General features: G+C 41.2%; 2 protein-coding genes across 3 annotated transcripts in view; one reads left to right on the top strand and one right to left on the bottom strand.

Annotated features, from left to right (window-relative positions):
• MAST2 (microtubule associated serine/threonine kinase 2) overlaps nucleotides 1-4,292 on the bottom strand; it is a gene marked incomplete at its 5' end in the record, with an annotated part of 192,007 nt that extends 187,715 nt beyond the window's left edge. Inside the window, one exon of the mRNA XM_082003300.1 lies at nucleotides 4,110-4,292. Coding sequence (XP_081859426.1) covers nucleotides 4,110-4,292 — 183 coding nt within the window. The remainder of the gene's footprint in view (nucleotides 1-4,109) is intronic.
• A 9,486-nt stretch (nucleotides 4,293-13,778) lies between these two features.
• On the top strand, nucleotides 13,779-25,034 carry LOC309407465 (riboflavin-binding protein; the record flags this gene model as incomplete). Of its 2 annotated transcripts, XM_082002999.1 has the most annotated exons (6): nucleotides 13,779-13,805; nucleotides 14,668-14,825; nucleotides 15,541-15,640; nucleotides 16,769-16,897; nucleotides 20,678-20,789; nucleotides 24,798-25,034. In XM_082002999.1, the coding sequence occupies 5 exons, from the start codon at nucleotides 14,687-14,689 to the stop codon at nucleotides 25,032-25,034; spliced, it is 717 nt and encodes a 238-aa protein (XP_081859125.1). The 2 variants fall into 2 exon arrangements, with proteins under 2 accessions (XP_081859125.1, XP_081859124.1); XM_082002998.1 differs by lacking the exon at nucleotides 13,779-13,805 and having other exon boundaries at nucleotides 14,612-14,825.
• Nucleotides 25,035-26,633: the final 1,599 nt, after the last annotated feature.

The raw sequence follows: 26,633 nt of genomic DNA, 5'->3' as shown, positions 1-26,633 counted from the left end.
CAGGCAGATGCAGTCTGCCTATTTAATAATCTTTACTAGATCCCTCCTCCAGTACTTCAACTCTGGGTGCTTTTTGCATCCATTACACCCTTTGAGAAAAAAGGATGCATTACCTTTTGCATGAAGATCCACCCCTTTTTATGCCTGACTGCTAGCTTAACACTCAAGGAAACAGTCAGCTGCTGTTTGATATCTACCCTCTCTACATAGCAACCATGTCTCGTATACTTCCATCATAAACCCCTTAAGTGATATCTTGCAGACACGAAGAGTCCTTTACATGAGAACTTTGACTTCTACCTGAAGTAGAAAATTCTAATAAAAAGCACCTCTAACAAATATTGGCCATGATACATGCGAGATATTTCACAATAAATAGCACAATGTCTCAAATTAATTATGTAAGCACAATATGGAAACAATCTAATGCTTGTAATATGCCTTTGGGTGAGGTGACTGTCATTCATAAGCAACAATAACTTTCACCTCAACTTTCCATTTTTCTCCTTCAACGTAGTCAGCAAACATATGACGATCAAAACAATACTTTATGGAAATCCAAGGGGGCTGTGTTTGAGAAAGATGCCCTCACTCAGTGAAACTAAACTGTCACGGGATGAAAAGGACAATTCAACTATGAATTAATGTGTGATTAACAAATAGGAATTAAGATGTTAGAACAATTGGCCTTTTTCCCAAAAAAGAAGGGTCACCAGCAGAGCCCCACAAGTCTCTGTTCTGGGATCAGTACCTTCAACATTTTGAAGAAAAAATCTAGCAAAGAAGCTCAACTCTTACGTGACAGACTTTGCTGACAATGCTTAAAGTTATTCAAGGTTGCAAAAGCGATGGCCAAAGATGCGAAGAGAACCTTAACGGTACTGTTAAGCGGGCTGTAAAACAGCAGATAAGATCAAATGTAGATAAATGTAAAGTAATGCATACTGTAAAAAATATATATATCCTGAATTTAAATACACAATGACAAATTCAGAACTATTACCACTTAAAAGAGTGACTGTGGGTATAATAGACAGTTCCAAGGAAGTGCCAACTCAATGCTTAAAGATCATCAAGAAAAAGCAGGTAGAAGATTAAAGAATAAAACCTAATATGCTATGTAAGTTTACAGGGTGTCATGCGCTGAAATACTGTAGTCAGTCCTGGTTATTGTTGCCCAGCCCTGTTCCTCTGATACTTGCATCATTCTAATTTCCAATTAGAAACACACCTGCAAAAGGTGCAAAGAAGACAGCAAGGACAATGAAAAAGATAGAGTCACTTCTTTCTAAAACTCCTCTCGAAAAGTCACAAGAAAGGGACAGTAAATAAAATAAAAGTCATCAAGCCGTAAGCCACACAGAAGAACACAGATTGTCTTTTTCACTGCCTCTTCCAGTACAAGAATTAACAAACAAGGCATGAAACAAGCAGGTAGAAAGTTCAAAAAACAAACAAAAATAAATGGGTTTTTCCCCACACAAAATGTGTTTGAGCTTTACAACACTCAGCCACAGGATGTTGTGGATGCTACAAGCATACCTGGCTTCTAACATTGATTGGACAAACTCATAGAAGAAAAACCCCACTGGGGGCACTAAAAACAAGTATCACCTCTAGTTCCGGAAAACTGCAAGCCACAAATTACTGGAGGATGGGAGAGGTATTTCCTCAATATACACTATACTCTTCTCCAAGCATCTGCTTTTGGTAGCTCAGAGACGCAGGATACTGGGCTAGAGGGATCTTTAATGTGACCAAGCACAGTTATTTTTATGTTCTTATGTAACTCATAAAAAAATGAAAACACTGATCGTATATACATGTTAGACCTATAAGCACAGAACATTAGAGGATCAGATTTTCAAAAGCCTAAAGGTCTACAGTGATTAACTACTATAGTCACAGTTCAATAAGTACTTTTTTCCAACATTAGAGTAGCTTAGTCTCTCCCAACCACAAACTTGTGCAACTGTATAGCAAACAAACTGTGAAATCTGAATTTAATTCAGAACGGTTCCCTGCAGCTGTGCACACTGTTGCACTGGTACAGCTGAGGGCACACTACAGGCTTCAAAACAACAGGGCTATTTAAATCAGAAGTGGCCCCAAAGGAAATATCTGTCACACTACAAGCTGCACCAGTGGAAATGGAGTATCGTACTGTCTTTGGCATCCCAGAATGCCCTTTCCACCACATCCACACTACCAACTCCTGATGTTTAAAGAAATACTGAATTATTGATATTAAAGGTCAAAATGTGAGTACACTTATTTGTCCTGTTTATTAAATTTGTCTAACATATCTATTTATTTGCAATTGCTTACCACACTTACAAAATTTCCACCACTTCAAACGTAAGACAAAGGGGAGAGGGGATGAGAGGTTCACCTTTGAAGTCTGGGGGGGGGGCCATCTCACACAGGTTGAGTAGAAGCTTTCCCAACTTTCACTGCAAGACTTCTCAAAGACTCTATCCCACTGAATACTTGCCAGCACATAAAGATCTGTTCCTACAAGTCACATCAGGTCTTAGACCATCCAAGCTAAAAAAAAAGCTGGCAATATCTCCCATTAAAAAGCCTTGTGCACCTCAAAAACTGGCATTTCTGAATTTGCAGCCTTTCCTGTTTTGCAACATTAATGTTTTGGTGAAGCTTCCTGAGTGTTCAATACATTGTATGGTATGCATGCATGATTTGTAACAAGTTTAGTTCACAACTACCAAGGAATAGAAATAATTTCCTCTAATTTCTATGTCAATATGATATACAATATGTCAAAACAGTAAACCAAACACCTTGTTATTGCATTGGAGAGCTCTACTAACCACTATTTTAATGGATAGTTTGGAAGAAACTAAGTCACCTCTCCTGTATTTAGATTTTTTCTTTTTTTGCCTGAATAAGGATATTAGTGTTCTTTAGTTGTTTCAGGAAGTGATACGCATCAAAAGCAGCAGAACCTCTTAGCCACCTGGCTTAGCAAGGGACTAGAGGGAATAAAAAAAAAAAAAAACACCACCCAGAGCTGTCTATAACCTAAGAAATTATACGAAAAAAAAAGTAAACCTGTGCATCTGCAACCATGAGGTAAACTTAAGACACCTTTTTGTCAAGAAAAGTCAAAGAACCCAGTGTTTCACTTTGCTCCTAAAAATGGCAAAACAAAGCAATGAATTACTGCATCTTGGGAACCTCCATACTTGTGGTACTTTTTCTTTCTCTTAAAAAAAAAAAAAAAAAGCATTAGTTACCATCTACTAAGTCTCATCCCGCATTTTTCCCGCTTGTAAAACCAGGAATATCAAAACACATTGAAACAAAGTTTAAGACCTCTTGGGTACCCCATCCCTGTAACACCAAGTGATAATCAACAGGCCTTTTTTTTGTGGGGCTGAAAGACATAAAAGTGGACACACTGAACTTACTCTCACTTAACAAGCCTATGCATTTTCCAGTATCTGCAAAGGTGTGTTTCCTAAATAAAGCACTTTGAGCGTCAAGCATTACGATATAAAAAATGTTGGAAAAGACAGCATAATTAACGTCGCAATTAGGAGTGACCTACAGAAGGTTACCAGCAAGAAGTATTCTGCAATTACCGATACCAGCAAGCACGTAACACACATCAGATTTCACCGCATCCTCCCTCGCTTCTTCACCAGCATGCAGGCAGGGCTTCTGGCTCTACGGTGGCTTCGCCGCCACGCCACCGGAACGCGGCACACCACCTAATCTGTCCTCCCCTCTCCTGGGGACACCTAGCCGAGGAGGCGGCTGCACCCCGAGAGGACGCTCGGAGGATGCCGTCTCCGCCAGCACCGCCGCACGCAGCCTCCCCCCGAGGCCAAGCCTCCCCCTCGCCCCGATCCCCGGCCACCTCGCGGCCGCTGCCCCCGCCGCCGGAGGCGGGGGAGCCCCCGCCGGGGCCGGGAGCACCCCTGCCCGCGACTGCGGCAGCCGCAGCACGGCCGGGCGCGGAGGGCGGCACCGCCGGGCGCCCCCGCCCGCCGCGGTCCCCCGCCACGCGGGGCGCGCGTCTCCATGCCAACGGCCGCCACTGGCCCGGCAGGGCCCCACGCCCCGGCCCCACGCCCCGGCTTTACCCTCTCCAGCGCCTCCCGGCAAGGCGCCCCCGCGGCCCTGGCGTCCTCCGGCTCCTTCCTGCCGCCGCCCCCCAGCAGAGTGGCTCTCCGCTCCGCCGCGCTGGCAGCCACCGCCCGCCCGGGCTCCCTCCGCGGCGGCGGCGGCGGCGCCGCTTTGTCCCCCCGGGAGCGGCCCTTCCTCATCGCGGCGACTTCTCCTCAGCGGCGGCTGCGGCACGACTCGGGCCCCCACGGCGCGGAGCCGGCCATGGCCGGCGGGACTCACGGGGAGCCAGGGCGGCGCCGCCGCCACCGTCGCCGCCACCACCTGCGCGCGGGGCGGAGGGACATGCCCGCCCGCTCCCGCCGCTCCCGCCGCCCGCCTGTCAGGGAGCGCGAGCGCCGCAGCTGCCGCGGCGCCGCCCCCCCACCGCGCGCCCGCTTGCCGGCCGCTGCCTATCGCGAGAGCGCCGGCCTCGCGGTGGGGAAGAGGCGCGAGACTTGGGGGGAGGGAAGGAGGGGAACGCGCGAGACTCGTCACGAAGGGCGGGCGGGAGGTGCGAGGCGGGAAGAGGGCGCGGGGCACCCTGGGAAGGCCGTGGGCGCCGCTTGACCGTGTGGCGGCGTGGCCGGCGGAATCCCGCAGCAGCCCTGCACGGCTCCGCACCGCTGCCGCTGCAAACGCGCACAGAGAGGGGCAATACAGCGCGGGCACCACACTAGTCTGGCGGGCTGGCTGCTGGTGGGGCTGCCCAGGAAGCGATGCCTCCCGGCGGCAGGGGCTCAGCTTCCACGAGGGCTGCCTCGCTGTGGTCGCAAAGGAGGCTCAGAGGTGCAGGCTGAGGATGCACAACGCAGTTAGTGTCTCCCGGGGGTGAGGGCAGCGTTTCTGGGTCCCATCGTCATGGTGCAGGATCAGCTTGGGTGTCTGGCAGCAACCAGCTTCCATGTCCATAAACTCTTAATTGCCCCTGGAAATGTTAAGGTGAGCGCGGGACCTTTCCTGTGGTGTCACCAGCAGTGGGTACCATTTGGGAAGACACCACCCTCTTTTGTTCCAAGAGGCTCCCCGGCTCCTCCAGCATGACACGGTGCGAGCCAAGCGAGCCACTGGAGCATCACTGGGCAGCACCCAGCCCTCTGCGGAACACCAAGCTGCGGAGCTGCAGGAGAACATTTACCAGCTGTGCCATCAAGTGCTACAGCCCGCTTTTTCATGGAGAGTGAGATCGCATCAGGGAGCAGATTTAAGATGTAGTTCACTGTCTCCTCGGTAAAAAAGACAAACCTACGGAGATTCATTACCTCAAGGAGTAATCAGAGCATATATCATCATCTTGTGTTTCATCTCAATAATTCACACCCTCTCAGCATTTTTGTCTTTGCAAATTATTTCCTGAGGGTATAAGTTACCAGTTTCTGCATTCATTTTTCACAAAAGCAACTTCAAAGTTGTCCCTTTTTTTCACTATTACATAGTCAGGAACCTTGCTACTTGCTGCAGAAAAAACAATTCTTTGTTCCTTTTTACCAAGATGAAAAGGTTCATACATCTTCAACCATAAGTCTGATTTTATAAATTTTTTATTCATTTTGTACAAAGACAAGAAAAATACACTTTGAAACAATTTATTGACATAGATGAGTGGGAGCATTTTTACATAATTATTAAGACTATTTAAATTCTTGCTGAAAACTGTTTCAGGATGCTGGATTAGTCACAGAGATTTTCTTCCATCGTAACTGTATATGATAGAGATGGACAACCATGTGGAATTTCCCAGCTGGGAATCCTGCCCTAACCAAAGGTAAATAATGCAAATTTATGGAATCTTGGCATCCGTGATAATGTGAGTCTATTAGGATGGCATGGTGCCTTGTCATAATGTGGCTGGATCTTTGCCCTGTTGCAACATAGATGCCAATTAGTTATTTGTTGGTGATGTCCTATGGGCCACCTTGCACTGGCTTACACCTGTTTGCTTCATGTGCCAAAAAAGAATTCATGAATATGGGAATAAAAGTCACAATGAGAATCTGAATAACCCTACCTGCCTTTGAAACATATTAAAAACAAATCTTCGGTTGTTAGTTTTAGAAAGAATTGCAAATAATTGCCTTCTGGTTCAGTATCTTAGTCAATTTTAAAATCTTTCTGATCACTCTAAATCAAAAAGCCATTTGGGGGTTAATAGGACATTTCGTTTGCAAAAAGATTGTGTTTGCTTTGCTTCTGGATTACTTCCTTCTTTGTTTAATCCCTGTTTAGTATTTTGGACTCAATATGTCTTTCCAATATTTTTGAAACAAGAGAAGAGTGAGGTTTCATGTTGAAGGAATAGGAAAAATACTCCTCATTTTACTGATTCTCCCATATTTTTTCCATTTAAACTTGTCACTGAATATGACCTGAATCTGCAGACCAATCTGATGACCTGATTTTTCTTTTCCATATGAGCTAGTTCTCTGAACTGTTTTTTTTTGAACTTTAAATAAAACTGAACGAATCATGAGAGGCTTGGCAGGGAAAAGGGGTACAGATGAATGAGGAAGAGCGTGGTGTGATGCCACACCTATGCTCACCGTGTTTGTCGCCAGAAATACTCTGTCACATCCAAAAAACACAGGAGAGTAATTAATAGAGGCTTATAAAGGGGCTGATTCTTATGTTTTCCAGATTGACTAACATGGAGCAAAAGCAGGGGACCGCAGAGAGCCTGTGGAGCTCACTTACTGATACACAGCTAACACTCAGTTAGTTCTGTTTTTCTTTGTAGTTCCAGATACTTCCTTTCCCTGGCTTCCACCTTCCGTTTTCTCCATATAAAAAATGTCTCAGCATGCCCTTCTGATTTGGAAGGTAGCTGGAATGATGCTATCCAGGAAGAGTTCCCTGCCATTCTTCTCTAGCTGGTTTAAAGGGACTTGGGTGAGGCAGAACACAGAGTCTAGTCCAGCTTATTCTGTAATGTTTTCTGAAATGACATAAATCCATCTGCAGCATTTTTACGACTGCTGAGCACATAGCTGCAGCAATAATTCCTGGAGCTGTGAGGTTAAAACCTCTTTATTCCAAATGGAATAGAAAATGCTAAATAGTAGGTGTTATTAGGATGCTGCTGAGCAAAAGAATTTCCTCTACAAAATGAAATACTTAACTTGATCATTTGAATTCCTATTAAATGCAAACATTTAGTAAAACTGGTGCCGCACAAAACCCAGCTGATCACCCATTTTCACTGTTTCCAAGGGAGAACTGCATCACCAATGCCACCAAATAAGTATATCGCTAAGGCTTTTCATTTGTCATTCTGCTCGCACTATACACATAATCTTCACTCTCAGTATTTCTGCTCTGTATGAGACAGAGGAAATGGCTTTAGTTGTTCTGCATATTAAGCTGTCACACACCTTCTGTTAGTGACCCAGTTCTAATGGTATTCACAGAGAAGTTTTGGTCTTTACACTGGAATACTGATGTTTGGCAACTGGCAATATGCAGTCAGCCCGGAAGATGGCACGGTACTTTAGGATGTTGCACTATACCTGCGCAGAATGTCAGTAATGACGAGTAATTATATAGGCTGCACATCATCACCATGACTCCTGGCTACTTCCCTAACTTTACCCCCGTGACAGCATTCTTTTTTCAAGATTCACTAAAAAAACACCGTGATACAACTGAAGAATACCAGTTATGAGGAAAATAAAAAATAAGGGTAAAAAAGTAGTTACATGAACTGCAGGAAGAGTGAGATTTGCTAGGAAAACCTTTGACTATGACTAATCAATTACTCTTTATAGAATGATGCATCATTTTATTCAGCAAAAAGAAAGACACCAATCCCAGCTCCGCCAGGCTAGGCAAGCAATGCCTGCACAGCTGAGAACTGCAGCCACAGAGTACAACTCACCACCACCATCCCTCCAAGTTCCGCAGAAATGGTAAGAAATACAGGATTTTCCAAAAGAATGCAGGAGAATTAGTAAGTCTAGGACCTTGGCGCAATCTAGGCAAAATTTATTCATTATCTGAATCTAGGGAGGTCTGCTATTTGAGAGGTTCTGCATTAGACGTTTGGGTAATTAATAAAAATACTCATAGTTACATGAGGACTTTTTACAGAAAGGATATAAACACTTAAGTTTCAGAGCACAAGCTAATCATTGAATTAAGGAGGATTAGGAAGAAATTTCTTACAGGCAGGTTATTCCATAAAAATGTTATACAGTGTGTTATTCCAGTGCATCTTCACTGGAAACTACTACTATTAGTCAGTCTCAGGGACAGAATAATGAAGTAAACCAACCGACAGCTGGGTCCAGGATGGCAATTACTAGATCTAGATATAACAAAAGTCCAGTCCTAACTGGATATGATTTGCTTCTCAGTTGTTATTTTCCTTCTTTACATACCATGAAGGACATACATCCTTGTTTGCAGTGATGCAGTATGTCAAAGTGACAGCTTTGCGCTGCTGTAACCTTGTTCTAGATACCATATTTACATCTGATAAGGAAGTAGAAGATGTAAATATGCAAATGTACAACACGGAGTTAAAAGTATGGCTGTGAGGTTTAGCGAGAGCTTAGTGCAATAGCTAAGTTAACAGCACTTCTTAGCAACAAAAGCTCATCAAACACATTATAGCTTTAGAGAGACAGAATGAGACCAGTGAATATGCTGCTTTCATTGTCGGCTCGGACTTGATTGTACAGCAATTGCCACAGTTGAGCTGTTACCCCTAGGTGTTAGCAAAGTACTAATTACATGTGCATATAAATATGCATATTTGTGTGTATTTCTGAAAGGTCCAGAAAGGGAAGCACATGGGGAATGGAGAGATGCTAGCCAGCAGCAATAGCATGAGATCCTTATTGTTGTCACCCTCTCTTTGGGCTCCCAAAGAAAGACGAGTTTTAAGGAGGGCTAGGGGACAGATTGCACGTACTTCTACTGCTACTTGTAGAAGTGCCTCCCAAATATGAGATGACAAATACAAGAAAGCAAGCCATGGAAACCCAACAGCTGTGGAGTGGAGGTTAGCACAGGGACACCTCAAGAGATGTAACGTGTCTGTATTGAAAGAGAACAGACAGAAAGGGCATAGATAAACTGAGAAGAGAGTTGGCAGTAAAAGCAGTTTTTCACTGATACAACAGAGGGGGGAGCCATTTGAGGGATGCAGGCAGAGAGGTAACAACCTAAAGAAAGGTATTGGGGGAAAAATACCTTTTTCATGAGTGTTGTGGTTAATTTTCTAACCATAGATTCATCAAAGGGCAATGAGTCAAGCTACCTCGAACTCATATGACATGTATGGGAGTCATTCCTCAGAGATGTCTGCAGCGACACTACATGGACCTCAGCTGTGTCCTCCTTAAAATTCATCCCTGCTGTGATACAAACAGGAAAAGCTCAGTAGTGATTAATCTGGTGGTTTCCAGTCACTGCTTTTTAATATGTTGACCAGTATGATCTCACTGTTACCTTGTGCTTGCATTGCTTTCTTTGTAGACCTGTTAGCTCTTACCTTTGATTACAAGGTGTTCAACGTAACGTAACAATGAAAAAAACAAACAAACAAAAAACCCAGAATGCTAACACAATGGGGCTTAGAGGTTGGCAGTTCTGCCTTAAAGTACTGACAGTCCTCCCCTCCCCTATTTGTCTCTTTCATTGTCATATACCTTTTCCTCACAGCAACACAACTCTTCTACAGCTGGGCTATAAACTGAATGGGGAAATTGATGTGGCTAGAAACACTGGAGGCAGGGGGAATTGCTGGATTTCTTTTTACTGGATCAGTTCCCCCAGCTGGTTGGGTGCACAACCCCAACTGGGTCATGCCAGCACAGTGGAGGGAAAGGGGCCATACAGGATCAGGGCAGAAAAGGGGGCTGTGGGACATGGCCATCCACAACCCAGTATTGGCACCCAGTACTTTAAAATACTACATCACAACTTTACGCAGGGGCATCTAGGCATTATCTCTATGCAAATAATAAATACCCATAATAAAAGTATAAATAAAGTAAAAAATAGTATTCATACTCCCCTGAGAAGAACTTCATCATTCATAAGTGATTGTAGAAAATGCAATTAGAAAAATTAGAAAAATTAGAAGCAAGATTGCAGTTGGTTAATTCTGGCATATAGGTCAAGCTGGACCCAGATTTTCTTTGTCACTTGTGAGAGCCCACATCACACCACACAGTCAGCAGCTATTCAAACCAAAGCCCATTCTTTGTAGAAAAAATAACAATAATTGTTAGTGGTTCAAGGACCCTCACAGTAACAGACTAGCAGAATGTGAAAGACAAATGAAAGGCTAGGGCAAAGGAAGAGCATTCAGTTATGCTTTCAAGAGATGCTTTCAATTCAGTAATAACCTAAAATAAGTAGGTTTTTGTCCCCTTTAATTTTGAAAAACCTAACATGGGGCTTAAAATAACACTTTTACAATGATAATTTTGTTGTTTGGATTGTGATTGCTTTTTAAACTTTTGCTTTTACTATTCATTAAAATGTCTGCTTCCCCGCCCCCCACTGACTCACTCTCTTGGTTTATAAAATTATTGGTGCTTTTGTCATTCCTGTGCCCTGTTGGAGAACTAGCTCAGCAACATTTGTGTACTCAAATAAAGCAAGTAAGCCATACTTTGTGCCATGATGTATTCTTTACACAGACAAAATAAAAGGAAAATCCCAGCCCCATCAAAGTGAACAGAAACAAATCACACCTTAAACTCAGTAGCGTAAAGATTTGACCTCAGCTTTTTCTCGCAGAGTCAGGAGTGCCAGACTGAGTCCATCTGGAGTGTCTCTTTTGGCATTCAGCTTGACTTGTGACATGATACATTCAGCAGAGAGACTTGTGAATATGAACTCTTGGTTCTGAAGTCTAACATAATGAAAGTCAAGAATATTTACTTAACTTATCATCAAGTAATGTGCCCTTGTTGCAACTTTAAATGCAGTTCTGCAAAGGAGTTTCAGAAATGACGCTAAGTTAGATAACAACCTGTGCTCCTCATTACATTTCTTGTTACAGTTAATGAGAAAAACACTTCTGAGTGTTGTAGGCTCACACTGAGATACGAAGAACAAACAGATTAATTTCATTAGCACACATTGCCATCTATAATAAAGTTATAACAGGCCAAATGTTCTAATTTACGCTCCTGAAACTCTTGTCTCCCTCCAGTCACAGTGTTGTTACACTTTGAGGATGCCAAGAAGGGAAATGGATCTGGCGATTGTCACTGGTTGGAAGTGCAAACAATTCTTCCCTTAACCACATCGGCTTTGCAAAGTTACCAAGAATATAAAACCATAAAAGCTTACTTCAGTCATTAAAGAGATCTGACTCACAAAACAGGAATCGCTATGTTGAATTAGGAGATGTCAGCTGACATAGTTACTAAACTGACTGCCAGAAGCAAGGAAGTTAGCAACTAGCTTTATTTTTTAAACATCTTTTTCCCTAATTTTCTGCTGATGGCTCTTGCCAGAAGGAGGTTGCTCAGGTAGATGGCTCTTGAGACCTAGTATAGCAGTGTTTGTGGTTTTGGAATAGATGCATACTTTTATTAGCATTATAAGGCTACTATCAATTAGATCATCAGATTATAATAATAGTAATAATAATTTAATGTTACGGTGCCTGAATTGCTGTCTGTGGCACAGACATCATGCTGATCTTAACATGCTTTAAACCTTTCTTTTAACATCATGCATGCTTTCAGTCTAGCTCTTGAAAAGATGAATAGAAGTTACAGGGCACTGATATTAAAATTAAATGGCAGGAGGAGTCTTAAAAGTACAAGAAAAACACTGAGTTCAATTTTAACAAATAAAGAGAAATGACCCATTCAAGCATGGGAAGGGCTAATAAATTTCCTTTAACAAATTTCTCAGTATAAAACATCACACAAAGTAACTAGCCAGAGAACACTCTAAGGAAAAAGAATCAAGATTCACTTCTCAGGAGATGAAGATATATAGCTGAGATCTCAAAAAGCTCCTGAGCCTGCTTACATGTATTGCTAACCAAAGCCAAGTCTGAGAAATCACAAACATATGACAATTTTCCTTCCTGCTGCTAGAAACTCTGCCTAATCTCCCAGCAAGTGGTCCCATTTGGCTCACACTGAAAGCCTGAAAGAGATCCCAGTTTCCTATAGCTTAATATAATTTGTATGTCAATTCAGTGAACAGAGGCATTACAAGAAACCTCCTGGCACGCTTACACCTTTACAAGCGTGCACATATTTTATGCAAACCGAGCAGTAAGGCACAGAGCGTGTACTATTTCTGTGCTTTTTAGCAGGCTGGCTGGCCCATCAACTCGTCTCAATGTTAAAAGTGAGAGTGCATGTTATACAGTGGTCTTTATTTTGTGCAAAAACACAGATCCAAGTGCCGAACAGTATCCACCAATCTTTTACATTACAAATCAGCAAGGAGCTCCATTAATTCAGCCAACACTTGATCAAGCCACATAAGGTGAAGGCATGGGTAATAAGCTGTTAGATTGACTTCAGTTTCTACTATAGTTACTTTATACCTCTTTAAACTTGCCTTAATTAAATTCATTCTTTAAACTTGTCTTAATTAAATTCATTCTGGAACATAAAAATTGCTCAGTTTCCACTGATCTGGAAATGTCACTTTTTAGGCCAGCAACACTTTTGCCTTGAGGCATTTACTCCAGCTAGGATAGGAATCAGTGCTTATAGCTTATAGAGATTGTTTTATTATCATGCTCGGTGAGTTTGCCCAGTGAGATTCATACCACACTTTCACTATGCCAATGTTTGTTTTTTCAAGCAAAAAAGTTTTGTAAATAATGGCCCCAGAGTATTATCTGACAAACCAGTGTTCTGTTTTAAACACAAATCCAGCAGATGCTACTTTTCTTATGGATCTAAATAATTGCAAGGCAGTGAGTTGTGCTGCTCTTTACAGTACTCACTGAGATTTGATCTATGAAAGTACATGCAACTATTTGTAATCACCTTGTCTACCTTATGCAATGGTTTATGTTCAGATGCAGAATCCTCTTCACAGAAAGCAGATCTCAATGAAATCCAGTCAATGGTACAAGCAACAGTTTCTTGTAGCACTTGTGAGAAACCAGAGCAGGTTTTAGAGGGATCTTGTCAACAAAGAGCAAAGACCTGGGAATTGGCAGTTGTGGAGTTTCTTCCAGGGGCTTCAGTGAAATTACTGTGTAAGCCAAAGGCAAGCCATCTATAGTCAAAATTAAGCCAGTCAGCCTGAAATATGAAGTGTTGTTTTTAATGTCTCTAATTCAGTGAAGTCCTAATCTGTGATAAGAGCCCCATGAAACCGTTGTAGAAAAGAATCTAATAACTAATAATAAAAGGAATCACTGAAAAATCGGGGGGGGGGGTTAGTTGTATTTAATATGTAGGGGAGCTGTTGTTTTTCTAATTCTAACCTATGTTTGTACTTTCCTCTGTATCATGTCGATGTTTGCAAGCAATAAAAGGGCATTATGTGCTGGTCATTGCATCTGCTTTTGAGATAAATCTATGTTAGCGTTCCAAAGGGTCAAGGAACTATTCCAGGGCAAACAAATTCTAGAGCACTGATGCCAGATGGTGTGTATATAAAGTGGAAAATGAGAAAAGCATTTTACTGTGTTCCTCTTCCAGGGAGAAGTATCACCCAGAAGGACAGCAAAAGAGGTGAGAAACCACTGAGAAATCAGAGAGACAGTTTCCTCCTGTAACGTGTTGTTTACTTTATATCTGAAAAGCCTACGTACATAGAGGAGCTGCAGTCCTTATTCAGGCAAAATTATTCCAAAAACATAACAGGAATATTTAACTAAAGAATGAAGGGTTAAATTAATAACGTGTATAAAGAATTATGCATTGATTTATGTAACAGGTTCTAGATTTATTTATATAGCTCACTAATACATAGTCTGTGTTCAGAGAAATTTTAGTCTCACAGACGAAATGTTTTTATCTTGCATTTTTGACCAAACTCTACAAAAGAGAAAGAAAATAATAGATCATATTCTTAAGTATAAATTAGCATAGCCTCAATAAAGGCAAGTTATCAATGTAATTTATCCAGCTCAGGTGCTGACCACTACTAGCTCACTTGCAGCTGTATTAAACGTGTAATTTCCAAATGTGCAAAACAACTCTGCAAGTTTTAGAACTAATCAATCTTTGCTTCAAATCTAGTGAAGCAGAGGAATGTCCTTTGGAAGGGTTCAAAGATAAATTCAGGTCAGTGTAAGAAATTTAAAATAACTTTCTTAAATACTGAAAATTATGACTTGTTTTCATAAATAGCCTGAACTATTGGTGGCTTTTATCACTTGTCACTGAACCTCAAAAATACGTAGCAGAAGTATAAGTGTTCAGGTATAAGCAAAGAGAAAGGGAGAACGTGGGTCTTAATATTTATGTGTGCATCTTTGCTGAGCATATTTTGTTTGGTTATATATGTAGCTTTTTAAAAGCAGTTCTTCCTTTTAATGTTATGGCTTCTCCTAGAAATAAAGGATATAAATAAAGACTTCTCTCCATATAGGAAAAAGAACCCAACAACAATGCTGAGGTTTGCTGTCACCCTCTTTGCTGTCATAACATCATCTACCTGCCAAAAATATGGATGTCTGGAAGGGGACACCCACAAACTGAAGCCAAGTCCTGAGCCAAATATGCATGAATGCACTCTGTATTCTAAATGTAAGAGTGGTTTAATTTTTGCCAAATATAGTCTGGAAGTACAGCTTTGTACACACTAATTGTTTTCGTAGTTCCATTAATTTCTCAGAAATATATAAGATACAGTATACTTTGCATTTGAAAAACTTCCTTCATTGGCATCTTGCTGCATGCAAATCAAGAGTAAGATTCTGGTTCTTAACAAAGTCAACTGCAAAACTCTCATTGACTTTAGTATCTTTAAAAACTTCTAATGCAGTTTACTTTTCTTGTAGCTCCATCTGCTTAAAAAAGTTTACAGCAAAGATTAATTTGGTTTATTGTGAGTAAGTATAAAAATTCATTTATTGTAGCAGATACCAAATGGGAAAGGCTGAAATCAAAATTCTATAGTGAGCAAAGAATTCATTACATTTCTTCAACACTTTTTTTATGTTTGGTAGCTTTCAAAGTTAGTATCCCTCAGGATATAACATCCGGCAGAACACTAGTAAAATTCTTGGGGCTCTCTCTCTGGGCACACCTTGAGGAAGCGTCATTGATGCCAGTCCACCGCACTTAGCACTTACACTACTACTTCCCAAACCAAAAATGTTACAGCTTGAGCACATCTTCTAGTTAGTACTAAGAGACTTTACCATGCTACAGACCAAAAAAGATTCATCTTACTTTTTGAGTCTTCCAAATACAGTATTAGAGAAAATCCTTATTGCAAGATCTGTTTCATTCCTAACAGCTTCCTGTTGCTACGCAGACTTCACAGAGCAACTGGTTCATTCCCCAGTAATTAAAGTAAACAACAGCTACTGGAACAGATGTGGGCAGCTCAGTAAATCGTAAGTCAGCTTTGATGTTGTCTGTGTCCTGGTTCAATAGATCTATGCTGTAGCAGCCACAGAGCTAACAGTAACTCCCCCCAGAGCTCCTGATGGACAGCCCCTAGCTTGCCCTAGCGATGCCACCCAGCCTAGTTCCCATCATCTTTTCTCTATATCTGACCAAATCTCTCTCTCTCCTTTCACAAAAGCCCATAAATCCCTAAGTATATACTATTTGTGCAGAAGGATTTATGCCATTTTATCAAGAAAGGGTTATGTTTTTTTCAAGTTTGCTTTCGGTATAGAACCAGATCTAGCAATGCAGAGCAGTCATAAACCCAGTAGGTAACAACCACACTGCACCTCTGTAGCTCTCCAAGGCAACCATCACATACGAGTGAGTGTGACCCCTAGTCAATACAGATCAGGCTTCTTCCTTTGTTTAGAAAGCAGATCAACTAGATTATTAAATCTCACAAACAACATGCACAAGACTCCAGAAATGAAACTTGTGAATATTTAGAATAAAAATTCTTGTAGCTCTGTGGGTTTTGTAACCATGAAGAACATCTCCATAATTAAGGTTTTTAGTACCCTGTTAGAGCTGTGAAACATGGCAAGTTATAGAAATAAAAGAATGAAAGTACAAAACAATTAAGCAAAAACAGATGCACAAAAGTAACAGCTATTGCCTGCCACTCCCAGAAGAGCAGCAACATTATGTGTTTTTAAGTAACTTCAGCTGGGCTGTGGGAAAATCTAAAGATTAATAAAACCATGAGGCTACAGCATAGAAGTTTTGGACTATAGTTTTAAACTACATTTTATTATTGCCTGGAATTGTTCTTGCCAGGAAAACTCAAGGCCTCAAAAGTTTACAGAAAGCTTACACAAATAGGGATGAAATATGCGTGGAAACATTCATGCACTCTTTAGCTGGCTATGGTAATTGCACGGTCAGAGTCTGTGCACAATGCCAAAGGAATGAGTTTGGAACCTAGACATTAACAGGGTGAAAGGATGCTTTTCTGTGTTTTTCTCCCAATCTGTAGTGTTGCATCCACATCAAAGCAGGTCTAGAAAACTGAGGCTATAGCCTTGATGCTAAGCAACAGGCTTATCTGTGGCTTTTCTCACCCATCACAGCTGTGAAGATTTCACAAAGAAAATTGAGTGCTTTTACCGGTGTTCTCCACATGCTGCTCGCTGGATCCATCCCAACTACACTGCTGCTATTCAGTTTGTTCCATTGTGTCAAAGCTTTTGTGATGACTGGTAGGTTCAGCTTTTTATCAAAGTATCTTTATTTAGCTTTAATATGCCTGTGTTACTCAGGTATCGAGGAGCATGGGTGGATGAAGCGTAGATCTCCCAATCAAGTAGCAGTAAGATTTGATGGTGTTGTACCACCTTTATGCCTTTTGTCTCGTTTTTCCTTTTCATTTCTTGTTTGCCATCTCTACATTTTCCTCTGCTAAGCTACTACCCCCAAAATAATAGACACAGACAGGATGGAGTCACTAAAGTCTGTCAGTTCAGTGACGCAGGGACAGCACTGCGCTCCTCTCCGCGAGGAAGCAGTGCAGTGGCATCAGAGCTGCCTGACGTGATGGAGGAGCTCTCACCACGTTGACAGGCACTAACAGCAGTGAGGGCCTGCCCACCCTTTGAAAAGTCCATGCCTGTGAGCCAGCATTTATGCAGTTAGTATTTTAAATCTAAATACCTGATCATAATATGATACATTTCTTTTATATGTATAAAATGCACTACGAAATAAACAGACAGTTCTTGTCTATTTTCAATTAATTCCTATAACAAATTAGCTTAATTCCTTAATTTTTCACCCCTGGCCTTTTCTCTTCTCTTCCATCATCCTTCTCTCTAAAACCACTTCTAAAAGCCTGAATCTCAAAGAAACTTGCAGCCAAGTAGTGCTAAAAATATTAATAGCAATGAGCAAGCATAATAGCATTTAACTTTGTTTCCCAAAATACAGCATTGGGGAATCACATTATTTTCTGAGTGCAAGAAATGTAGTGGGACAACCTAGCACCTGTCTATCCTTAGTCTTGGGGTAGGAGCATTACGTGCAAGTGGGGTAGTGGTATTTTTTCTGTGGTTCATATCCAGTACATATCTCTCCTTCCCTGTTATGAGATGTTGGATCTTAAGTAAGGTCATATAAATCTCAGTCAGTACCATATTAATGTTGAGCCTGTAACTACAGTAAATAGTCTGTATGGTTAAATTGGTGTGAACCATAGTACAAACAGCACAGGCTGTGTTCACACTATAGGATTATAACTACTAGCATCCCTTGAAAGTAATGAACTGTGAATGTCTGAATCCCTTAGGCTGCTCTGAAAATCACAGAAAAGTGTTTTAATACTTCTAAAAATGTTATAAAAGAGCTTTTCTTGGAAGGACAGAAAATACAGAACACGATATGGTCAGGTTCTCTTGCGCTTCTCTGTACAGTGCTATCCCTAGTGGATACACAACTTGAATGTTATTTACACATGGATCCATTTTCACTCTTATCTTCTCACAAAGGGCAAAGTCATGTACGCAGTGCAGTATTTTGGTAGGATTTGTCTTTAAATAATGTCTCCATTGCTTTGTGCCAGAGAAGGAAATAAGTAGCATAGCTTGGATTTGTAATGGAAGATAGTGAAAAGGGCTGATGTATTTCTTAGCTTGCCTAGAGTTTCCTCTAGTGATGAATTTTATTTCTGTGTTAGGAAACTCCATGTGCCTCAGGAACAGATTTGTCATATGTGCAGTCTTCCTTCCTAAATTTTTCGTAATCTTCTAAACTGAATCCAGATTATTGACCGCCTTGAAAATAAAGACTGAGACCCTGGATTTGCCTCAGTGCTCAGAATCTCAAAGCTCAGAACCAAATATTACCAAAAGCTGAAAACATTTGGATATTAAAGCATTGGAGTTGTCAGTGAGCTTTAGAACAGATCTAACAGGCAAAGCAATAGAATACCAATACCTAAAATAAATGTATCCCAAAATAAGTAGCACACAAAGTCATCACCAAACTGCTATATCCAGTGAAAGTGTAAAGATGAAAAAAAATATACCGGGTAAGTTTAGTTTGCATCTATGAAGTAGTTTAAGCCAGCCTTAGTATATATGAGATTTATACCAAAGTGGGGTATATGGTGGGTCAATATTACATAGCAAAACCCTCAGTGTCCCCTGGGTATTGCCAGAACCTCCAGGTAAATAGCATTTTTAACTTCTGCTGTTGGAAAGTGGGAGGAGGGGGGTGACTGTGAGCACAGGAAAAACTGACCCTTTTCCACTAGAGAGTCTCCTGGCAGAGAGTAGGCTCTACTCTAAACAAATACTCAACAATGATCTATTGCTCCTGTTAGCATCATAGATGCCTGGCCTGAATCAAAAATGTAATGATGACCCATTACCAGTGTGCTAGTCTGTGTGCCTGCCTAATGCCAATGTCAAACCCATTCCCTCACCCTGCTTAAGGCTTGAGGCTAGAAAAGAGCCTGGACAGAATTCCCACTCTTTATGGTGATTTAAAGTAACATCTTTTTTGTGTTCTATTCACTGGAGTCCCTTTGGCGTGCTGTAGCACTGCTAGTGATGTGACCTACTTTCTCTACATGCTGTGAGTGTGCCTGCTGCATACTGTATGTCTTTGTGGCCAGAAATGTGCAAAAGATTCTGAATGAGCAGTGACTTCATTTAAAAGAAAATCATCTGACTAGCTTGGGGCCTTCCTTTTCTTCCTATTGTCTTAGGATTCCTTGCTCCCACTAGTCCTAAACCTATTGCTTTTGAAAGAGCCTGATGTACAAGCCATTTTCTGATCCACCTGTGAAAGGGGCCCATGCCCTTTAAAAGACAGCCAGCTATTTATAAAAAACAGAAAAAAGCCCAAATTTTAAAATAAAAATATCTTGTCCATTGTGCATAGAGAACGAGTATGTTCAGGGAGGTTCTTGCAAGAATTTATGTTTCTCACAGGTTTTAATTAATGTTTGAAGAAACCACTTACGGGTTTCTGGACAGCAGAAATCAGACTTTTCATAAGTTACAATTTTTCATAAACTTAGCTTCATAATGACTTCCATTGGGTTAAAGAAAAACTCATAACAATAAAGTTATGCCTTGATACCTCTTTATATAGCAAACCACAGAGTCAGGCAATAATCATAATTAGGAATATTGCATCTGACAATTCAATAGATAATAGTGAATAAAAATATAAATACTTTAATAAACATATTTAACTCAGATTCCTGAGGAAACCAGATGCATAGCACGAATGCCCCAGTTCAGTAAAACTCTGAAATCCATCTTCATAATGTGAAAAGTATAACTGAAGGTGATGCTAATTTCTGTTCTCAGCCCCAAGGGCTGCTTATCCTTTCCCCTACCCTGTCCCCACCTGTGTGAGAGGCCATGAAGCAACCCCGGTCTCGGAACCCATCAGGCTGAAAAATAGTTAGCCAAACAAAAAAGGAAACAAAAAAAGACAACTGTGGGAAGGGCACAACTTCTGTTGTATTTCAGTGCACACTCCTCATAGCAACCCCTTGCCCAGGAAATATTCTTCTTTTCCCATATTAATTCATAAATACAAACTTTTCCCAAATCTCCCTCAAGTGACAGCTCACTCCTAGCATACCTGTGCTCTGTCACAATATTGAACATCAGCATTCATGAAACTCCCTCCCACACAGTATTTCCTCCACTCAGTAACAACAGCAAACATAACCAAGCAGAAAACGTTGCATGAATGAGTGTTGCTCCTCAGAACATGAGCCCTTTACTTAATTCTGTGAGTATAAAATGTGGTGGGTGAACTGTTTAGTTTTCATTGGGATTTAGGTCTTCCTGGCCAGCTCAGAGTTTATGTACGTGTCAAGCTAAGATGATGTGCACATTTCTTGAAGATCTGTTGCTAAGCTGCACTGTGCAACCATACCACATTACTAGCATAGCCCACATAGACTTTTTGAGTTGAAAAAAGTGAGAGAAATAACTGTATCTTCCACACTAATCTCCATGAAGGTATGAAGCCTGCAAAGATGATTCCATATGTGTTCATAACTGGCTGACAGACTGGGAATGGGATGAAAGTGGAGCAAACCTCTGTAAGAATAAATGTATTCCATACGGTGAGGTAAGAAAACCCAATTAACTGGAGCAGAAGAAATGGCATTGAGTTCTTATTTTTTTCCCTGAATATGTGGGTATAAAATGCAACAGGTGAATTATTTTTACTTCACCAGTTTCAAGCCATACCCACAGCAGACTTTTTAAGTATATAAATTTTAAAACATTTATATTTATGTAGATCGCTTACTCTAAGTATATACATATATTTAATTAATCACTATTCATACCACTTCTGAAACAAAAGTTCAAGCAGCACTGACGTTTTAACCACAGTGGGGTTTAGAAAGTAAAAGATAAATGAACTTTGTTCATACAACAGAGACACTGAGATGCATTTTATAAGGTTCCTTATGTGATGTGGGGCTTTACACACCTCTATCTTTTTAAATTGGGACATAAATTCCCAAATCACTAAGGAATTTTTAAAGTTTTCTTGCCTGTTAGGCATCTTTGCCCTTTTCTGTATTTTACCTTGTTATGTTCAAGTCCTTCTCCATCCTCCAAATTCCTAAGTCCTGACATTCTTCTAATTGTCTCCCTTTTGTTCTCCATAGACCTATCATGTATCTCTGACGTGTGTTCTCCATTGTGTCTGCCAATGGCTAGGCAGAGCTAACTTTGTTCTATATAACTCTGATGGTTAAAGAGCAGCACAGACAAGCTATCTGATAGCTCATTCCATCTTTCAGGGATGGTTTAATGGTTGGGGTAACTAATTTTATGAGCAAAAATGTATAAAAAAAGAACTGACAAGACTTACAGGAGCAAGGTTCCCTGGAACCTGATCTACAGACCTTCCAAGCGTCAGGCAGGATTTTTTCTAGTGACTCAAGTAAGTTTAGCATCAGGGCAATATAATACAGCTCAAAACTGCTACACTTATTTGAATATTTTTAACAGTTGAACTTCACTGGGCCCATGAAAACTGTCCAAACTGCAGAAGTAAATGAAATTTAAGTGTAGTGCTTAGGGATTGGTAGTAAGGCTTGCAGAGATCACAGATTCATTGTTTTGAATTTAATTCAAGTGCATGTACTTCCAGAAGTCAGCTCAGCAATTGATATAAGTGGAAGTCACAGTCCAGTTAGTGCAGGATTGCTGTTTGCCTTGCAAAAATGACACTAATCAGCAGGCTCAGGAACGTGGCCAAAAAATAAATGGGCTGCGGAAACTTACAGCTTAGTTTCCCAGATGTGCTAAATCATCAGTAGTTCCACATGAAGTAAAAAACGAAATTATAATCTCTGTAAATAATCTCCAGTCCGTGTTCAAACTGTCCCTGGTCCAGAGATAGGAGTTTTTAACCTTGAATTCCCTTGTACTTATTTCTTAAAGAAAATATACCATCTACAGGGAAAAACATGCAGCAAATCCAGAGGTCTTATCACTTGAAGCCAGGCGCAGCTATTCCTAAACTAAATGGAACCACACCCTAAACTGCCCATGTTTTTCACCAAAAATAGGCTTGCATGGTAAGTAAGAATAAAGATGAAGTTTCTTCAGAGAAATTTAAAAAACACATTTCCCATATGAAAATTACATGATACACAAACACTAGACTCGCCTGGTTTGGACTCAACTCATGGAAAAGAAAGTTACTGTCACCCAGAAGCACAAAGGGTTCTCCAATGTCAGAGCACTGTGGAGAGATGCTTACTTTCTTTGGATGCCCTCAGCTCATACAGAGGAGCAATCACCAGCCCTACATTTGACATATGCAAGTGGTTGTAAGGACTATTTGGAACAAATGCTGAATATTAAGAATGCACAATGGATCATAGCCAGTTTTAGCCTGGCTAAAATGAGGCACATTTTGTCATTGTTCTCCCAGCTGAGTGCTCCCCAAGCAATGTTAATGCACAGACTAGAACATTTTCCAAGAAGCTGAAGAATCAGAATCCTTTGCAGTAATTTAGGCACATGTTTGTAAATGGGCTGTGTGCACTGTTTGTTTGCTGCAGCATTCTGGCTGTGCTTTTATCTTTACGTCAAGTTAGGAGGAAGGTCAAAATAATATTACCAATTTAGCAAGTAGAAGAGCATGAATACATGTTACAGAACCTGTGAGACACAAGAATAGGATGTAGCCATCTCTCCTGCATACAGACCTAAGGAAACCCACATGACAGCTTTTAATGCTTTCTGGAATGATTAGCTAAAAGCAGGTAGAAATCCAGGAACTGTACAAGAGCTGGAAGAAAATGTCTAGTGCAGCTTAAAAGCACAGGAATAGTGGGAAAGAAACAGTTAAGATCTGCCTGCCCTGAGAACACAAGGAGAGAACTAAATGCAGCAACCTTTCTATTTCTGACCCTGCATTGCTCCCAGTGCACTAGTCAGCCTCCACACTCCTCCTCCAGCAACTGCAGCATCCATGGAACGAGCACTGACTGGAGATGGCGTGAACTGAAAAGCTATTTTACAGACTACAGAGTCTTCCGGGCTACTTGGAATGAAGTCTGTATTATTCACAAAGGATAGATTTCTAAGGCAAAGGTGACGATTATGATTTCTTCTCACCTGCCTTCCTGCACAGTATAGGTCAACATAGTTTTGCATGTGGGGAGACAGGGACACATCTCATAAGAACTTGTTGTGGAAAATAGGTGGAGCAGAAAAAGCTGCAGGACTGCAGATGCCCAGTGCCACTTCTACATAATAGACTTAAATCTGTAATCATTTTTTTTCACACAGAGCAGCTTCCATGCAGAAATCTCCCAACCACAAACGTATCTCGGGCACCTTCTCCGAGATACACAGTGTCAGATCTTTATGTGAGTCAGTGATGACAGTAAACCAGTCCACCATCCAGAAATTAAAACACTAAGAGAAACACTGTAGGATTAAAGAATCAGTGTCAAGTGTAAGGACAGCTTGTACTATTACAGATGAAACACAGCTTCCTTCAGAGAGATGCTGGTGACATGGTTAAGGTAAATCAGTCAGTAATGGAACCCAGCTGTCCTGTTGCCTGGTCTGCTGTTCCAGTCATTAACACTCCCACTCCTTAATTCCCAAGACTTATACTCCTTCCATCACTCCCAGCCCCAACTTCATTCTTAGCTTTGCTTCTGGGAGTACCTGAAGCTTCCTTTACAGAAGTAGGAAAGATTGAACTTCAATCACAAACACATGGGAGAAATGCAGGCAAGATAAAGCATATATCCTGCCCGCTCTGTGGCTGGACGTGATAACTCCTAAGCTTTAGGCAAGCTCAAGCTGGGCAAACAGAAGGTTGTCACAATGTGAGCTTGGCAAGCAAGAAATATGTTTGTGGTGTGACTGTACAGGTCTTATGACACAGGCCTTACAAAACAATGTAGTATCAAGAACTGGGCAGATTCACTTGCAGAGAGTGCAAGAAGCTGCAGTTTACAATTTCTTGAGCCAGAAAGGCCATTGCACCACTGGACATAGCACTTTGGAGGCTTGAAAAAAACTTCTTTTCTTCAAGCAGTTTCTAAGTTATGTCCTTTCTCTTAGTCTTTGAGGTCCTGCCTGGTCACGATGTACGCTGTAGCAGGCACAGTGAGATCCCACAGAGCTGTGACCTCACTGGGCTGTCTCTAGACAGTAGATACAAAGATTCCCATATTCAAAGCACTCCATCTGGTGCTTTCAGCACTACCCAGATCCCAAGACATGTCAGAGTGTCTTGACATGCTACAAGTTGTACAGCCTCTCACACACAGCTTTGGTCTGTCAGACCCAAAAAGCTGGCTGGGCTGTCAGCCCCAGGGTGGAAACAAAGGGCTGGCTGTTGATAACTTTGCCCTTCATGTAATCACTTGCTCTCACAACAGGCAAATCTCTTTTTACCAGTAGTGAGACTGACTAACATTTTAAGATATCTCAGAAGTGATGAAGCATAGCACACAGTGGATGACTACAGACTGCTTTTTTATAATCTAGTACCAATTTTAGAAAGTTATAAGTATTTATCAATTTAATACAAATTGATTTTAACTCAACTTTTTAAATGTTATTGATGCACTTCTTATTTAACACACAGATGTACGCAAATGGGACTGAGATGTGCCAGAGTATGTGGGGGGAGTCATTTAAGGTCAGCGAATCCTCCTGCCTCTGCTTGCAAATGAACAAGAAGGACATTATGGCAATGAAGTATCTCTTCTCCGAAAGCTCAGAGGAAAGCTCCAGCATCAGCAGCAGTGAGGAGCATGCCTGCCAAAAGAAACTCCTGAAGTTTGAGAAACTAGAGGCAGAGGAAGGGGAACAGACAAGATAAATGCTGGTGGATGTATGTCAGGACAAGAGAAATCGTTGTGGAGGCTGGGCTCAGGGCATCACGCCAGCCTGCTTCATCCCTTACTTCCTAGAACATAATAAATCAATGGCTGGTTATATTAATCTTTCTCTGATGTTTTTGCATCTGCATCACAAAGCTCCCAGGCAGGTTAGCACAGGTGTAATCTTGTGACTTGAACTGAACAGCTAGAAGCCTGAAGGTAACATCTAAGGAGTTGACTTTCAAAGATGAAGGGCACAGGCAGCTCCTACTGACTTAAGGTGGAACAGTGAGAACTAGAGACCTCTGGAAGGCCATGCCAGTAATGCACCAAATCTTCAACCCAGACCCTTCATTAGCACAGGCACACAGCACTCCTGTCACGAGTTCCTCTGTGCCTGGCTCTGCTCAGATAAAGAAATGCTGCAGGTAGAAATAGGTCAGTGAGCTGGCTACTGACCACTGAAAATGTATTTACATTGTATCCCAAAAACATTCTTGCAAAACAGGGGATTGTGGTGTACTAGATAAATCCCTGGATCCATATATTGCCAGTATACAGTATGCCCAGTTGCACTGGGCTTTTACCTTAAACAACAGCAATAACAAGGTGCACTACAATATGAATTTGAAGCATAATTTTGAGTGCAATTAATCCCACTGAATGATTCTAAACAGAATGATCTCTGATAAACAGAAGTGTCAGGGAGGGCCCCAATCAGGTTTCTCCCATCAATAACTCTGCTTCCCAGCATCACTGTTACAGTCAAAGTAAACCCAAAAATCTGCACCAGTCCCAGAGGGACTCATCAGGTAAAGATGAATGAAGTCCTGCTTTCAATTATGCATCCATACTCCCCCTGACATAGCTGTAGAGGGGACAAGTCTGTGCCATTCTGTACAGCCTCTCATAGTGGTATCACCAGGGAAACCATGAGGAGGATTTAATTTGGGGGGTCATATTACCAAATTGTGAAAATCAGCATCATCTCAGTGCTTTCTATGGAGCTAGGCACTTTACAGCATTTAAGGATCTGGCCCACAGTTAAAACAATGACTTGGCACATCCTTAATCTTAAAAATCCAGCACACTTTCTTCACTGGGCTGTTTATTTATTTGAATGGTTTCACGCAGATGCAATAGTAATGCTAGACCCATCAGGTCATGCTCTGCTTCAAACCAGCTTCTCAGTAGATTTAACAATGAACTAATTCCTACCAGCACTGAATTGTTTTTAGAATGATACTTTGCCACATCTGTGTTTCATGCTCAGTTTGTGAGTTCTACTGTTTGAAAAGGAAGAACAAGAATTTGGTCTTCTGTAAAGCTCTGACAGTCCTTTTTCACCATATTTCACTAACTCGGTTCTTTTCTGTCCTTCTTTATTGCACCTGAATCAGAGCAGAAATTTTCCTGCTTTTTATTTTGCTGTGCTCAGAATTCAAGAATTAGTTATCCCCTCTCACTACCATAACACCAACTTTTTCTATATCACCATGGCCAAAGATTTCCTTCATATTCTTTCTTAAGTATAGCACAGTTGTTTCTGCCTGTATCTCTGCTCTTTTTCTTCTCATTCCACTTTATTCTCTTTGCTC

Source organism: Phaethon aethereus (assembly GCF_964289735.1).
Source record: "Phaethon aethereus genome assembly, chromosome: 8".
In the NCBI taxonomy this organism is placed as follows: domain Eukaryota; kingdom Metazoa; phylum Chordata; class Aves; order Phaethontiformes; family Phaethontidae; genus Phaethon; species Phaethon aethereus.
Note: the sequence above shows the minus strand (reverse complement) of the source record. Positions and strands in the feature narration are given on the sequence as shown.